At 40.0% G+C, this 15,756-nt stretch overlaps 1 protein-coding gene across 3 annotated transcripts in view; it reads right to left on the bottom strand.

Moving 5' to 3' along the window:
• dock11 (dedicator of cytokinesis 11) overlaps positions 1–15,756 on the bottom strand; it is a 67,086-nt gene that overhangs the window by 35,653 nt on the left and 15,677 nt on the right. For all 3 annotated transcript variants that reach the window (XM_029454460.1, XM_029454461.1, XM_029454462.1), the window contains 16 exons: positions 15,424–15,702; positions 13,018–13,140; positions 12,831–12,913; positions 12,519–12,641; positions 12,252–12,328; positions 10,975–11,159; positions 10,757–10,822; positions 8,089–8,181; positions 2,561–2,684; positions 2,286–2,398; positions 2,109–2,192; positions 1,896–1,985; positions 1,187–1,308; positions 1,026–1,095; positions 826–951; positions 399–470 (listed from right to left, as the gene is read on the bottom strand). In XM_029454460.1, coding sequence (XP_029310320.1) covers positions 399–470; positions 826–951; positions 1,026–1,095; positions 1,187–1,308; positions 1,896–1,985; positions 2,109–2,192; positions 2,286–2,398; positions 2,561–2,684; positions 8,089–8,181; positions 10,757–10,822; positions 10,975–11,159; positions 12,252–12,328; positions 12,519–12,641; positions 12,831–12,913; positions 13,018–13,140; positions 15,424–15,702 — 1,830 coding nt within the window. The remainder of the gene's footprint in view (positions 1–398; positions 471–825; positions 952–1,025; positions 1,096–1,186; positions 1,309–1,895; positions 1,986–2,108; positions 2,193–2,285; positions 2,399–2,560; positions 2,685–8,088; positions 8,182–10,756; positions 10,823–10,974; positions 11,160–12,251; positions 12,329–12,518; positions 12,642–12,830; positions 12,914–13,017; positions 13,141–15,423; positions 15,703–15,756) is intronic.

Genomic DNA, 15,756 nt, shown 5'->3' with positions numbered 1-15,756 from the left:
AATGTCAAAGTTAAAATGTCAAACAACCTAAAACATTACAAAGACAGATTACCAGTATACAGATAAAAGTATATATTTTATCAAAACAGATTGCAGTTTAACGTCTTCTTAACAGCAACATACAACTACAACCATCCCTTTGCTTACTGCCGGTTACAACCCCGATGAAATGCAGACCCGTGGTAGAATATACAAACGGCTTAACGATTCATTACGAGTCGCCGTGTGTTGTGTGTTGTGTGAGGTTTGTTTAAATTATTTGTAACATCACGTTGTCAAGGCTTGCTTGTGAGATCCATGCCAGATATAGACATTTGAACTTTTGGTAGTATCACAGAGATGTAAAAGCACAGCTCAATCGTAATTGTGCGAAGGAAGAAGAAATCACATATACCAACCTTTATGCGGTTGCCCTCTTGCAGGTACTGGGCCATGGATTTAGCCATGGTTTCAAAGAAGAACCAAGAGTACTACAGAAAGGGATAAAACAGGACTGCAGTTAGACTACTATGGGTATTTCCCAATGTGCTAATAGATAGATATACTTTATTCATCCCGAGGGAAATTTAGCTTCCCAGGAAAGAAATGGGTGATGACGGGGAAAACTCACTCCAAATCTCACAGATCTTTACAGTACGCTACATGCTTAATGGCATTTTCTCTGGAAGTGGTTACAATAGAAAGTGAGACAAATGTGCTTTCTGTTTTGAGGACATGATGAGCCATTTTATAAGAACGTGTGCCACCTGCTGGTCAATATTGGTACTGCAACTGGACTGAGCAGGAACCGCATGGATAAACAATAAGTGAGAAATAGGCACACACCTTGAGCAGTTTGTTGCTGGTGTTGAAATCAGCAGTTTGCTTGAGCGTGGCTGTCACGGCGGTGGCCAGCACCTCATGTGTGGTCGCTGAGTTTCCTGACACGGGGTTGTTTGTCACAAACACATACTAAGAAGAGAAAAAAAACATATTTGAACTATGGGATTCTTTTTATGTTATAACCTTTGTAGTTGGTTTGTTACCTTAACAAAAGAGCGCAGGTAGTGTTCCAGGCCCTCCTCGTGACATCTGGAGACTATATGTATGATCACACTGAAGGCACAGAAGCAGTGTTATACTGTGAACATTGTTATCAGTATTAAATAGTACAAACTGCTTCTCATTTTACAAGTCAACAACTGACCGCAGAGAGTTGACAGCAATCTCATGGGTTTCTTTGGTTGCTGCTGTGAGCACTCCAAACAGCTGCATCAGCACCGTTGGTAGAAAGTTAATGATCACATGGGTCTCCATGGCATGCAGGCACTATAGGAGGGGAAGAAACAGAAATAAAGAAATGCCGTGTAAAGTAAGTTTAACTTTGTCAAAACTTTTTCAGAAGACACTGATTCTGCGAGTCGAGAAGGTTGTTCCAAAGGCAAACATCTGGTCACCTCAGGCAGTAAGTACTAGACTTCATATGTAAAGGGACTAAAACAAGATCCTAGTGCAAAAACTCTGAACGATGTCCTCCAAGAAAATGTCTGAAATGTGGAAGATTTTACTGAAGAAAGAAGCACCATCGTCTTCACCTGTTTATCAAAGCAAGGAGCAAATTATTTCTCCTTATATAGAATGAATAGATTGAATTGAGACTTTCCTGTAGTGATGGAGAGCCCAAGGAAACCCTGAGAGGTAAGAACAACATTCTGGGGATCCATTTTCTAATCCCAAAAAGTTTTTGCCAGGATATTCTTTTTAAAATACTTATTTTTTTCAAGCTATGTAATGAAGTTATGTATGTATCAAGAGAAAGAATGATTCATTTAAATGAAAACAACTGATCCTTGCTGACTGACTGCTCAAGTCCAACACCTTTATTTGTCCCTGTGCACGGCCTCACACTTTCTCACCTTCAGGTATTTGATCAGTTCTGCTGTGTTGCCCTCTGATGTCTTTCTCATTAGCTGGCAGTGCTGGAAGAATTTGTGTAGATGCAGATCCTGCGGAGACAGCAGTACATTACTCCTATAATCCACACACACACTCTTTAAACCAGCTACCTTAATGCATGCTGTACATGTATGTGGGCATTCAAAGACTAATTGAAGAACAAAGTGTTGTACCTGAGCATATATTGTTGATGCCACATGGGTTCTCACTTTGAACAGTGTCTTGGCATTTTCCACCCATTTGATATCTGGTTGGGACTGTTAAAGCGCACACAAATATGAAACATATTGATGGAGACATAACATATGAACCAACAGGTCAAGGCTTGGTTTAAGGGAATAGGACCGTACCTTCCTGGTGTCCTGACAGAGGTATCCAGGAGGCAAGGTGGCTGCTACAGGCAGCTGGAGCTCTACTGACTGCATCCTCCCATCTTTTAACAAAGGCATCCAGGAGTAACCCACTGGAACACATGAGAGTGGCAGTGTTGGCTTTACTGTCCGCAGTTATACATAACATTACATAACACAGCCAAACATACTATAATTTAAATAAATACTGAAATCCTTTTTAATAATGTTGCATTCAAGACACATATAAATAGGCAGAGACATAGCAGACTCACCCAGCGACTCTACTCCCTCTCTCTTCTTGCTGCTAGCCTTGCTGCTTGACTCACAGCTGATGTGGTAAAAGGTGAAGAGCAGGTGGTGTTTCTCATGAACGTGGACCGGCAGCTCGATCTTAACCTGAACACAGCGGAACAGATCACCGTTTTAAATTTCATTTTATTCTTCTCAATTACATCAGAATAGTAATGTACTGATACTAATAATGAATTTAATATAGTTATGATACAGTGTACTGCTTGTAACAATATCAAAAGTTGTCCCCAATTCTGATTCATGCTTTATTGGTCATACAGAAGACGTCTTTATCTCATCAACAATTCTTTTTGGAATACAATTCTAAAATAAATGTCACTCTTGTCCACATAGAGTATCTTGTTTTTTAGAAAAGTGTGTCTTCATATATTACACTCTTTCAGGATGTTGTGTCTTGTATTTATTTGATTTTTTACTGGTATAAAATGAAGTGAAAGTGGGTTATTTTGTTTTCTGGTTGTCTGTCTCTCACAGTGTGGAACTACCTTTGATTCAAATCAACGGTGCAACTTTTGCGTATCATCAGTGGTGGGTAGAACAAAAAACTGTAGTCAAGTAAAAGTATTTTAACTTTATAATTAAATTAACTCAAGTAGAAATAAAATTACTCATAAAAAATAATAATTTGAGTAAAAGAGTAAAATAAATCTCCTAAAAAATGTATTACGTTCAGGTCCTCAACAGCTAATAACAAATGTGAAGTGCACATTTATTATCATTAATTGATCTGATAGTTCAAAAGAACTTGCACTGTATGTTTCTAATTGAGACCTGGTTAAACAACATTACTGGTGTGGCAACACTGACTGAGACATGTCCTCCAAACTATAAATACTATCAGGCAGTCAGGCAAAATAGGAAAGGTGGAGGGATTGCTGCTATCTTATCAGCGTCGCTTGTATGTAATGACATTGACCTGGGTACATTTACATCATTTGAATATCTTGCTATTGAGCTCAAAGCAGAATTATCTTTGCTCATCATCACATTGTACAGGCCACCAAAATATTCAGCACTATTTCTAGAGGAATTCTCAGAGCTGATTTCACTCAGCATCACTAGATGTGAAAGAATAATCCTTAATGGAGACCTAAATATTCACGTAAATAAGAAGAATGATCCCAAGACGATAGAACTTGAAAAGTTACTAGACAGCTACGATCTAAAACAAAATATCAGTGAACCCACTCATCAGCATGGTAACACGCTAGACTTAGTGATAACGACAAGGCTGGACATCGATAAGGTCTCAGTAATCGAATTACCAATATCTGACCATCACTGTGTGTTTTTTATGCTAACCTACTCTTAACAAAGACCAAAAGAGAGACAGTGGTCAAAAAAGAATACTAGATGACACAGCAGAGAAAACATTCTCTAACATCATGAGATCATTTGAGCCATGCTCAGACTGCTCCTTAAATCTCATGGTTGAAAATCTAAACAACACCTTGTCATCTACCCTGGATATTGTTGCTCCATTAAAGGTCAAAAAGAAATCCAGTGACAGAATCTCCCCATGGTTAAACAACAGCAATGTTACTCAGACTAAGAGGACTTGTAGAGCAGCTGAATGAAGATGGAGTAAAACTAAGCTCACAGTTAACTATGATATCTACAAAGAATCCATGGCTGCCTATGGTAAAGCAATGCAGCTGGCAAGAAAGGATTACTTTTCTAAGATTATCACAGAGAATGTTGGAAATTCTAGAATACTATTCTCGACTATTAACCAACTACTGAACACTGCCCCCACCCCTCCGCAGTCCTCTGCATCAAAGTGTGAAGAACTCGCATTATTCCTCAATAATAAAATAACTTCAATCAGAGCCAGCATCACTTATGATGCAGACACAGAGAACATCTGCAAACATTGTGATGTAACCATGGGAACATTCACCTGCATCACATTAACTGAGCTTCATAAAACTGTGATGGAAAGTAACTCCTCCACCTCTTGTGTTGACCCGATACCTACAGCATTCTTTAAGCGGATATTCGACAGCATTTCAAGTCACGTCCTAAATATTATAAACAAGTCTCTTCTAACGGGCATCTTCCCAGACGTCTTCAAAACAGCCGTTGTAAAACCCTTGCTAAAGAAACCTAACCTAGACAGTAATACGCTGACCAACTATAGGCCCATATCTAACCTTCCATTCATCAGCAAAATACTAGAAAAAATAGTCTCGGTCCAAATAAACTCCTTTCTTAAAGAAAACAACATCCTGGAGGAATTTCAATCAGGCTTCAGAGCATGCCACAGTACCGAAACTGCTCTGACTAAAATAATTAGTGACCTCAGACTAAACTCTGATACAAACAACGTCTCAATTCTTATCCTGCTAGACCTGAGCGCAGCATTTGACACGATCGACCATGACATCCTAATTAATCGTCTAGAAAAACTGGTTGGTCTTTCTGACTGTGTATTAAACTGGTTCAGAACATATATCAAAGGGAGAAAGTATTTAGTCAGGCTTGGAGATCATGTGTCAGAGAAGCATGATGCCCACTTTGGAGTTCCACAAGGGAGCTGCCTCGGTCCATTACTGTTCTCCCTATACATGCTACCACTGGGGGACATCATTAGAGAACACAATGTGTGCTTCCATAGCTACGTGGATGACACACAACTGTACATCTCTGCTGAACCAAATGATACTACAGCTGTTAACTCCATCACCACCTGTCTGTCAGCAATAAGTAAATGGATGAGCAATAATTTCTTAAAATTAAATGAGAACAAAACTGAAATCCTACTAGTAGGTCCTGTAACAAAAAGAGAGATGATGCTGAATAACATGGGGAAACTTACTCCTTTGATTAAACCTGAAGTCACAAGTCTTAGTGTTATCATAGACTCAGATCTAAGCTTTAAATCCCACATAAACAAGGTGACAAAAACATCATTCTTCCACCTTAGAAATATAGCTAAAATCAGACAATTTATAAATCAAAAGAATGCTGAAAAACTAATCCATGCTTTTATCTCAAGCCGACTCGATTACTGTAATGCACTCTTTACCGGCCTTCCAAAAAAAACAATGGAGAGACTTCAGCTCATCCAAAACGCTGCAGCGAGGCTGCTGACTAGAACCAAGAGGAGAGACCACATCAGTCCAGTGTTAGCCACTCTACACTGGCTTCCAGAATTTAGAATTGACTTTAAGGTCCTCCTTCTTGTATACAAAGCCCTAAACGGAACCGCACCAAGTTACACTGCCAACTCTCTAATCTATGTGCCCCCAAGAACATTACAATCATCCACTACTGGTTTATTGAATGTTCCCACAAACATCCAAAAGAAAATTGGGGATGCAGCCTTTATCAATTATGCACCAAAGCTATGGAACACTTTACCTGCAGACATTAGGGAGGCAAGCTCGCTCAATATCTTCAAAAGTAAACTGAAGACATATCTTTTTACTTTAGCCTTTTAATAGTGATATTTTATACAATCTTTAATGCTGCTACTTTTTGTCATTTTAAACTAATTTAAATGCTTTTATTAAAGCTGCTATTTTATCTCTTAACTATTAGCCTTTTCCAATTTTACTAATGCTATTTTTTAATGCTATTACAATAAATAATTGATGGTTTGAATGAGAAACTAGTTGAGTGAACAAAGTCCTCCGGGAGGCCGTTCGCCACCGCCCGACGTGTATATATAATAAATAAATCCTTTGAGAGGTGCGAGGAGAAGCTCGGTTGATAGTGTAAAGATTAATTGAAAATCCTCCCAGAGGTCTGGATTGAGTCCAGTGGGGTTAAACAAGGCAGCAAAGTGTTGTATCACAGGAGGATTACGGGTAAGAGAGGCGACGGCCTTGCTTTGTCCCTTCGGCTCGGGTAACACGCCTTGATGTACCACCATAGTCTATAGTGTAATGTGTAATGATAGGCGAGAGTGATCGTTGAATTTTGAGTGCTTGATGAGAGGACCATGGTGTGTAAATATATGTGATTTCTAATGCTATTTTTAATGCTATTTCACATTTACATCCACACTGTGATTATTGCACTGTAAATGCTCTGTATAACTTTGTACAATTGTTATGTTTTTGCTGTAAATCACTTTGGTCTGCAACTCTTGTATGAAAGGTGCTATACAAATAAAGCTTATTATTATTATTATTATTATTATTATTATTATTATTATTATTATTAAAGGGCCATATCCAGAACCAGACACATGATAACTAAATGAATCAGTAAGTAGCGAGAAGTGTGAAGCACAAATAACTTGAGTAAGAGTAAAAAGTATTTTGCAAAACAACTCTTTGAAGTACAATTAAATGTTATTACTGAAGTACGGAGTAAATGTAACGAGTAACCAGCCACCACTGCCTATTATTCCCTCTTTTCACATTAAATTCATGTTGATTACTAAAAATGTTAATTAGCATATTAAATTGTAGTGGTATTTAGCACTTGGGAACACAGAACACATGTGATAAAGTATTTGTGAGTCCCTGAATAAATATAAATATAAAAAACACTTTATCCACCAGGGGGCAGCAACAGCAAGGAAAAGTATTATTCCTGTGTCTTGCAGTGCTGATCTTTTCACAGGAAGTGACACATACAGAACCACTAAAATGGTTTTCCACTAAAACAGATCTAGTAACCAACAAATTGCTTAGGAATGTTATGAATGAATTTCACGACTCCCATAAACGTCCCATTTATGACATGAGCATGAATCATTCAGTTAGTGTTCAATTATTACTCTTGGGAAAGTCAGAGAAGTCCATAAGATTTCTTTAAAGCTGCGTGTGTCCTGACTTAGAGTTTCTAAAATCTCAGAATCCTCGGTGCATTAATAATAAAGATTATAATAACAATGATAATCAGGTTTTATAGCGCTTTTCATTGTATTCAAAGATTACGTTAAAAGATAAAGATCATTGTTGTTTGAGCAGAAATTTCCATGATATGACTGGAAGCTCAAGCATGTGGAGGTAAAGCCCAGCGAGCGTGACTGTGTGTGTATGTGGGTACTCTTTAAAATCCTAATCCGTTTGATATCAGTGCCATATGGCCCCCCTCTGCTCTACCCCTCTAACAGGATCCTGACTGTACCTCTTTCGCTGAGCTCCTGGTTTCGTGTGTGTGTGTGTGTGTGTGTGTGTGTGTGTGTGTGTGTGTGTGTGTGTGTGTGTGTGTGTGTAGAGGGGTTTGTGACTGTTTGACCAGTGTGAGATCACAGCTCTACACTGAGACTGATTTGTGGGATTATCTCAGTGCTGGCTGAGGAATTTGAGCACTGAACACTCGACTGCCTCCGAACACAAATCTGGTTCTCGGGGGTTTGAGTATAACAATCAAAGTTGAATCAACTTCCTCTTTATATATAATCCAGGATCAATAACCTGATGTTTTATTCAACAGAAGGAATTAGCCCCATGCCTGTCAAAGTGCCGCTCAATGTATCTAATGTGATGTGAAATTTCCGGCGGTCAGTATAATGAGGTCATCATCTCACCTCGTCATAGAACTCCGGGCTCTGATTGTGATGCAGGACGGCTGCGTAGGTGCTGCTGGTGAAGAGTGAGTCTCCCGGCTTGCCGTAGATGCACTGAAAGGCAAGCAAGCACATCAGTCATCAATTCTGGTCCTTTGATGTTGGGGCCACAGCGACAAGAACCGACAGATTAAACAAAGAACTGAGAAACTGGAGAGGGGAACCTGAAATGATCAAACGCCTCTGACAAGACAACCCCGGTCCTCATCATGAAAATCTTTATACATTTTCGGGCCTCACAAAGCACGGTTTACGTTATTTTAATCAAGTGGCAGAGCCCTCCCTCTTCTGCTGGATGATGATAATGACAGAAAACCAACACACACAGAACAACTACAGCCCTTTGACTCCACATGTGATGACATAAGTATTCATGTTTCTTTCCATATGGCAACTAGAGCCATGAGCAGATGTAAATGTGGGATTTCTTTTATGAATGCACCCTCAAACTCTAGGAGAGACAACACTGTGTATAAACCTGTGTAGCATGGTCACGCTTGACCAGGTCAGGATATTTCTAATGAGGGGCGACAAAAGGGAAGAAAAAACTTCAGACCTGTTGTGATGGCTGGTTTGATACTGTAATGAGGATGCTAACAGTTGTAGTCATCTCTAATGAACAATAATGAGCGGTGCTGGCCAGAGAAAGGACAGATCTCTGGAGCGAACTGATGGAAATTGAGACTGATTGGAGCCGGGAGCAGGAAAGAAAATCTGGAGCCTCTGCAGGACGACTAGACGAGCCTGGAGGATGGGAGCGGCTCAGAGAGGGAGGACAGGGTTCAAATTCTCAGCTCAGTCGGGGAAGAAGCTGGGAGGTGGAGGGGGATTACACAGATTTCAGCAAAGATCTGTTGTTGCAGTCACAAGGTACGGAAGGACTGCAGGCGGTGCACAGTGGTGCATGTTTAGCAAACCACCATGAAAAACCAACACATTCAGGGGCCCTTACAGAAGCAGCAAGGTGGCTGATGGGAGTTCTGATTACTTGAATCAGGATGGGGGTCCAGGCGTAGCTAGAGGAAGTGCCTTTGATCTTATCTGACAGAGAGGCTGTCCCGTTCATACACATACTGAACCACACAGGTTCAAAAACAAAACATTTTCCACTGGCTGCACAGGTCGAGCTCGTCATCTTTCAGGTATTTAAAGTACAATTTCAGGTGAGCCCACAAATAAACCTTGACCTTACATAGCGCTACAGGTAGGAGGAAAAATATGTATATTCAATTATGGGGTTAACTGTCCCTTTAATTTCGAAAAGGCACGTTTCTGTTCCGAAAAACTCCAAAATAATTTCCTCTCAGTAAAGCCCCGAGCCTCCCCGAGCTTCCGCTGCCTCTGATTGAAATCTCCTGAGGTGTGCTGCTGGCTCCGGCTCATTGTTTGTAAACAACCTTCTGCCTCACTGTACTTGCAGCATTGTTTGAGACCAGACTGTGCGGTGTCTGTTGTATAATACTGGAAGCAGATCTGCCTGTCTGCACTGACTTAATCAAGAGCATCAAGTGCAAATGTTTTGGCGGTTGAAGTCAAAGAATTTCTGTTTTCCTCCCTCCCTCTGGAAAAGCTTTCCACCCACAAATATTTGACATGTGTGGCCAGAGAGGAATAGCGAGGAAGAGACGAGAGAAAAAGAGTGACCATTCATTATCTTCTCCTGCCAGCTATAATAACCAGCTTCTGTAAGCGTTTCCTTTCTCCTTTTCTGGCCCCTCAGCTGCACTTTGTGAAAAGCAATAAAAAGAAGAGTTCATCACGTCTGCAGCCTGTGCTATTGATCAAATCTCGCGTAGGAATTTCCAAATGTTTTCATGACAGTATTTTTGTTTCGGAGACGTTTGCACCAGGCTCCTGCTAGTCTGATGAAAACAAAGTGCGTGTTTGTTTCATCCCTCCGCCCATCATCTTTCTTCTGCTTTATTGTCTTTGGTTCAGTCTAAACTTTATCAGGATTATCTGCATTATCTGCTATTTGTGCAAATCAATCATATTGTCAACAGACATATCATAAATACACACATCATACACTCTCTGGATGGTGTCGTTCCTGTTAGTCTATAAACTCCTTGTTCAAAATTGAGAACTTTAAATTAGAACCCTACATTATATATATATATATATATATATATATATATATATATATATATATATATATATATATATATATATATATAATTACATTATGTGATACAGTTGATTTACTGAACTATGTCACTTCAAGTGTTATTACTTATAAAAGCTTTCAGTTTTAGATTCTTTGATAAATGTTCTGACATTTGACAGATCTCTGTATCTACAATTTAGTATTATTAAAAAGAAATAATATTGAATGTTACAAGAAAGAAGTTGTAACAGACTAAAGCTTTAATTGTACAAGAAAAAAGTTGGAATTTTTGAGAATAATGAAATGATTGAAGACGCTTCTTCAAATCATGTCTGGTTATTGACTCACATCATGTCAATAGTTCTATTTCATTTGAACATCCTAAACTCTTTGATAGTAAGGTGTAACATTTCAACTGTAATCTCAAAATCTCAGATGCAAAGTACCTGTGAATACACTCCTGCATCACAAAGTCAAATGTGTGTATCACTAACATATACAGTAGCAGTTCATACAACTCACCTTTAGAGGGGTTACACCTTCTTCATCTGAATCTCGGAACTGGATGCAGACTGCGATGTTTCTAGCCTGGCGTGGAGGAAACATTACATCAGTGCACACAATCAGTGAGAGTGGATACGACCAATCAAGTCAAAGCAGAAACATGTTCATATTCCTTCTGAGTAGGCGGCAACAACACAGAAATCAATAACTTTTTATCCAGATTCACTCCGAGTCACCTTGGTGAAGGTTTTCTGGTTGTCGTATTTGAGCTGCAGGGGGCAGACGTAGAGTTGGTTCTTGTAGGTGGTGAAGGGGTAGTTGTACTTGGCCTCCTCGGGGAGAAACTCCTCGACCTCCACTGACACCCGCTCACAGCCATCCTCGAAGGGCTTGACAGGGACGTAAGAGGAAGTCACCGTATCTGGGGGAGAGAGCGCACGAGTTAGGGAACCAAACCTACAGCTGTGTTCCCGTTTATTGTGCCATCCCAAGAGTAAACTTCAGATAACTGTGTACTTGTGAGTTAAGTTCTCCTCTCAGCTTTGAAACAGCCTTTCCCTCATTCACACACTTATTTTTCCATTATTACATCTCTTTATTACTATTTTATTTGAACTTTATTGACATTGTAAATTGTGCTTGTTTTAGTATCATCATTTTAGCAATGTTATGTGCACTTTTATACATTTTATAATCTTTTTCTTCTTTACATTAGATCATCTCTTATTATTTGCATCTAATTTGTTTATACATTTGGTTATTTATGAATAAATTTCACCTGCTTATATGATCTTATTTCTCTTATCCACATCTTACATAATAATATATTAATGTATTGCTTTTATTTGCATTTGCACCTCCATCTGATGATATATATTTCCTCTCATGTTCCTATTGTGTGTATGTTTTACAGAGGGAGGTTACATTGACAGTAGTATTATTATTATTATTACTGCAAATACCCAAACTGCTCGTCAGTTCAAACTTAAATACTGATATTAATTACAAAAAGCAGCTGAGACCTTTCAAATCAAATGTACATGTTTTTAAGCTCCACAGATTACCTCAGTTACATCCTAGTTACAATAATCCTAACTAATTCCTATCAAAGCTTCTGAATACTTCTGCAATTAATGCAGGACGCCAAGGATTATCCTTCATTATACCTCCTACAATTCTACCACATGATGCTCTTTCCTCCACGTGGATAAGCTCCATCACCTCCTTCCCTTCATCATCCTACCCGTAGTCTACACCTGTCAACTCGTCTCTTCACAATGATTTGAAGGGCTTTCTTTCTACTTCTCTAATGTATCATTTGCATTCTAAAAACATGGATATGGTGTTACATGTGATGAGGGACAGCTGTTTGCTACAAGTTTTAATATACTTTATCTGCTGACTACTGTACATTGTTCATGTTTACTGTGTTCTTTTAAGGCTGGCACTCAAACTCATTGTTACATAGAGACAAACGTTAGGATAAGGGGAGTGTTTAGGAATGACAATATACTTGAGAAGTCAGGTGGGACACACTCAATGATGACATTCAGCTGTCCAGGGATGCTCTGAAGCTTGCTCTTCTCAGGTCTGACAAGGAAAAAGAGATTCAAAATAAGAACAAGATGCAATCTAGTCTGAATAAAGGATTTTTATACATTTACAAAACTCTGTCTGCTATGCAATGCCATTTGAAAGGCATAAACGTGCCAGCGCAGAGTGTTTTGAGCTTCAGTACCTAAGCACTGGCTAAAAAAGCAGAAGCGAGGCGATGACTCACTTCCTGATGTCAGCCAGCAGCTTGATGATGTCGTCAGTGGAGACTTTGCTGCTGTCCTGGCGGTAGAGAGGAGAAAACTTCCCATCCATGTCCAGGCTGCCCTGGGCGTCTTTGAACACCTGCCTGAAAACACATCAGAGGATGTGTGACATTTAGACATAATACAATAAAACACTTTAAGGTTTAAAATCCAAAGCTTATTTATTTTAATGACATATATTTGTATGCATTCGCATTGGGTCGTTCTAAAAATGAATCCAAACTGATTCATTACTTGGTAATATTTTGACTCATGGATTATTCCTGTCTTACTTGGCAGCCCAGGCGAATGGCATCCTGTACTGGCCCAATCGTTGGCATGTCTGCTTGGCAGCTTTGAGCACCTTCTGAGCAGTCTGCGGAGACATGGGAGCAGACAAACACAAAACACAAAACTGGATGTTAAACTGCAAAGCTCACTGCTGCTTTCGTCGTGTGTGTGTTTTTAAAAGAGGTGGACCTTGTTGATGTCAGAGGTCTTGATGTACGGCTCGGCGCAGTGTGTGATGCCGTTCTGTAGCACCTTCTCTACACGGGCCACCAGGAAGATATCTGCATGAGGGTTGGTCACTGAAAAGATTCCCTGAGGGAGAGAGGGAGAAATGACTGAGGAGGTTACTTAGAGTAGGGACTTGATGATAGAGGAGGAGATCTGTGGTTGAATGTGTATTAACAGACTGTGTTGGTTTCCCTACAAACCCCCCCTTCTAGAAACCACTTCATCCAAACTGCTGGGTACTCAAATAAATAGACAATCATCAGCAATTTAAACCTGAAATGTCTTTTAGTCTTAAAACCATCCACTTCTTCTCTACAAGGTAAGTGCGGGGGAAGTGGCTGCTGTTAGCTGAACGTATACAGGAAAACCACACAGGGCTCACTTCTATTTTTGGTCTGTTGAGATGGGGCTGTCTTTAAACTTGTAGTGTCAGTTCACACAAACAATCTCGAGGGGACAGAAATTACATTCGGACAAAACCATGCTGCTCATATTAAGTTAAGCCCCCATATTAGTATGATATGTATATATAACCTCCACTCAGAAACAGAAACAGAAATCTAACCGGAAGTCATTTTGGAGATCATAAAAATTTCAGGGACACTATCGAGGGAGCAGTTGCATCTTAGCGACTAATGCAGCTTTAAAAGAAAAGAGATGAAGACATCACAAACATTAACAACACACAGAGAGAAGAGAGGAGCATGGTGCCAGTCAGACAGACACACTCCAAGCCATAACTCTGTTCATCCTCTTCATGGTTTAAAACAACCACATGCAGCTACTTCTGGTTTCATTCTTTGACAATTCTGATTTGTTGCCTTTCACTTGGCACAACGTGGCGGGGAAAGCTCCTAAATTCAACATTTTGTCATTAAACTGCCTAGAATAGCTCACAAACAGTGTCACAGCTCCTTTTTTGCAAACATACACCAACTGCTGGTTTGTGGCTGGTAAAAACAACTCATTCACATTGGCACTTAGACAAATGTATTAGATTTGTGAATTGTGTAATGAACTGGTACAGAGGCTGTGAGAGCTGCTGATGCAGTGGAGGGATATAAGAAGTAGAGGCTCAGTCCTTGGACCACACCCAATGCACCTAAATTAAACTGCGGTCTGCCGAGCTATAATAGCACACTAATCACAGAGGTAGAGCCTGCTCCGTTTGTATGCATGTGTTTGCATGTGTGTGTTCTGCTGGTGTAGAACTTTCACAGATGTCGGTCGGCAGAATGTAACATTAAGTCCGTAAATTAGATTTGGAGCGGTTCTTTTATTGTATGTCTGCAGCTTTTAATCTGTGTCTGGCCTGCTACTGGCTGCTGCATTCTCTATCAGAAATACTGTTTCTGAGGACCATGCCCCATTCATCTTCTCATCTTTTGTTTCTGTCTTCAAATTATTGCTGTGACAGCCCATTCATGTTTCTTATCACGGAAATAAGTATCTGACTCTTTTTTATATCCTAACTGCTGCTAATTTACAACCGACACAAGTCTTTCTGAGATACTGAATGGTATTAAAGGGGCCAAATGGTGAGGAACAGGTGTGTGTGTGTGTGTGTGTGTGTGTGTGTGTGTGTGTGTGTGTGTGTGTGTGTGTGTGTGTGTGTGTGTGTGTGTGTGTGTGTGTGTGTGGCAGCTGTTCTTAATGCTTGGAAATTAGACCAAACGCAACGAACGAAGAGAAAACCACATTCTCAATGAATGCTCATTTTCAGTTAGTGCTTCATGTGGCCTAATTGCTATAAACACCAGAGAAAAGAGCCGTTCAAAAACATTAAGAATCAGTTTCACATCAGTAAAACCTCTAATCCGACAGGATGACAGGTCTGTCAAATCTTTGCCTAATAAGCAAGCTACATCCGCAGAGCCCATGTGACTTTTGTTTGTAACTGAATAGCATAAACTTAAACAAATCAATCCAGAAATACAACAAAGCAAACTTCTATGGTTTTATTTAGACTAGAAAATGACTTAAATCACTTGCCTTAAGAGTTTACATTAGTAAAATGACTCATCTTTTACATAACTTTTATAATCTTGCCTTTACCCGTCAAATGTGCAACCAGTATTACGCTTGGTATATTTGAATTTCCTAGAGTCTTATTAGTATAAGTGTTTTGTTATAATCAACAATATAAATAATGAATTAAATCGATTAGATTCTGTTTTTTTCTTTTTAAGAAGACGCTGATGTCTCACAAACAGGATGGAGCATTGTGTTAATCACACCTGATCTGTATGAAAGATACAACAATAATTCAGGTTCCATGCCCACTTCTGACTGGCCGTCACTATCAGTGGCTCATTTCCTCCTTCAAACAGCTGTCTAATCACAGCCTGTCTAATCACAAGTCTCTACCTGTGTAGGGAAGCGCAGCAGAGCCTCTGACACCCTCTGAAGAACCGGCAGGCCATTTCCTTTCGCCGAGTCTCCGTTCACCATGGCTCCACCTGCCCCTCCTCCTTCCCTGACTCCTCCTCCTCCACCCTCTGAGTCCGAAGACGGAGAGAGCTGGCCCGAGGCGTCGGTCAGCATTTCCCTGACACAGGGAGGGTTGAGGTCGACGTGGAAGTCGGCAGAGATTTTACAGCTCTTGGAAACGTCGAAGAGAGCGAGGCTGATGAAGAATGGTTCCACCTGGGGTTCAGCAGAGAGATGGTTAAGGGCTTTTCACACTTTAATACATCAGCC

This window comes from Cottoperca gobio, chromosome 18, assembly GCF_900634415.1.
Source record: "Cottoperca gobio chromosome 18, fCotGob3.1, whole genome shotgun sequence".
NCBI classification, from domain to species: Eukaryota; Metazoa; Chordata; class Actinopteri; order Perciformes; family Bovichtidae; genus Cottoperca; species Cottoperca gobio.
The sequence above is the reverse complement of the archived record's forward strand: the minus strand, read 5'-3'. Positions and strand labels throughout refer to the sequence as shown.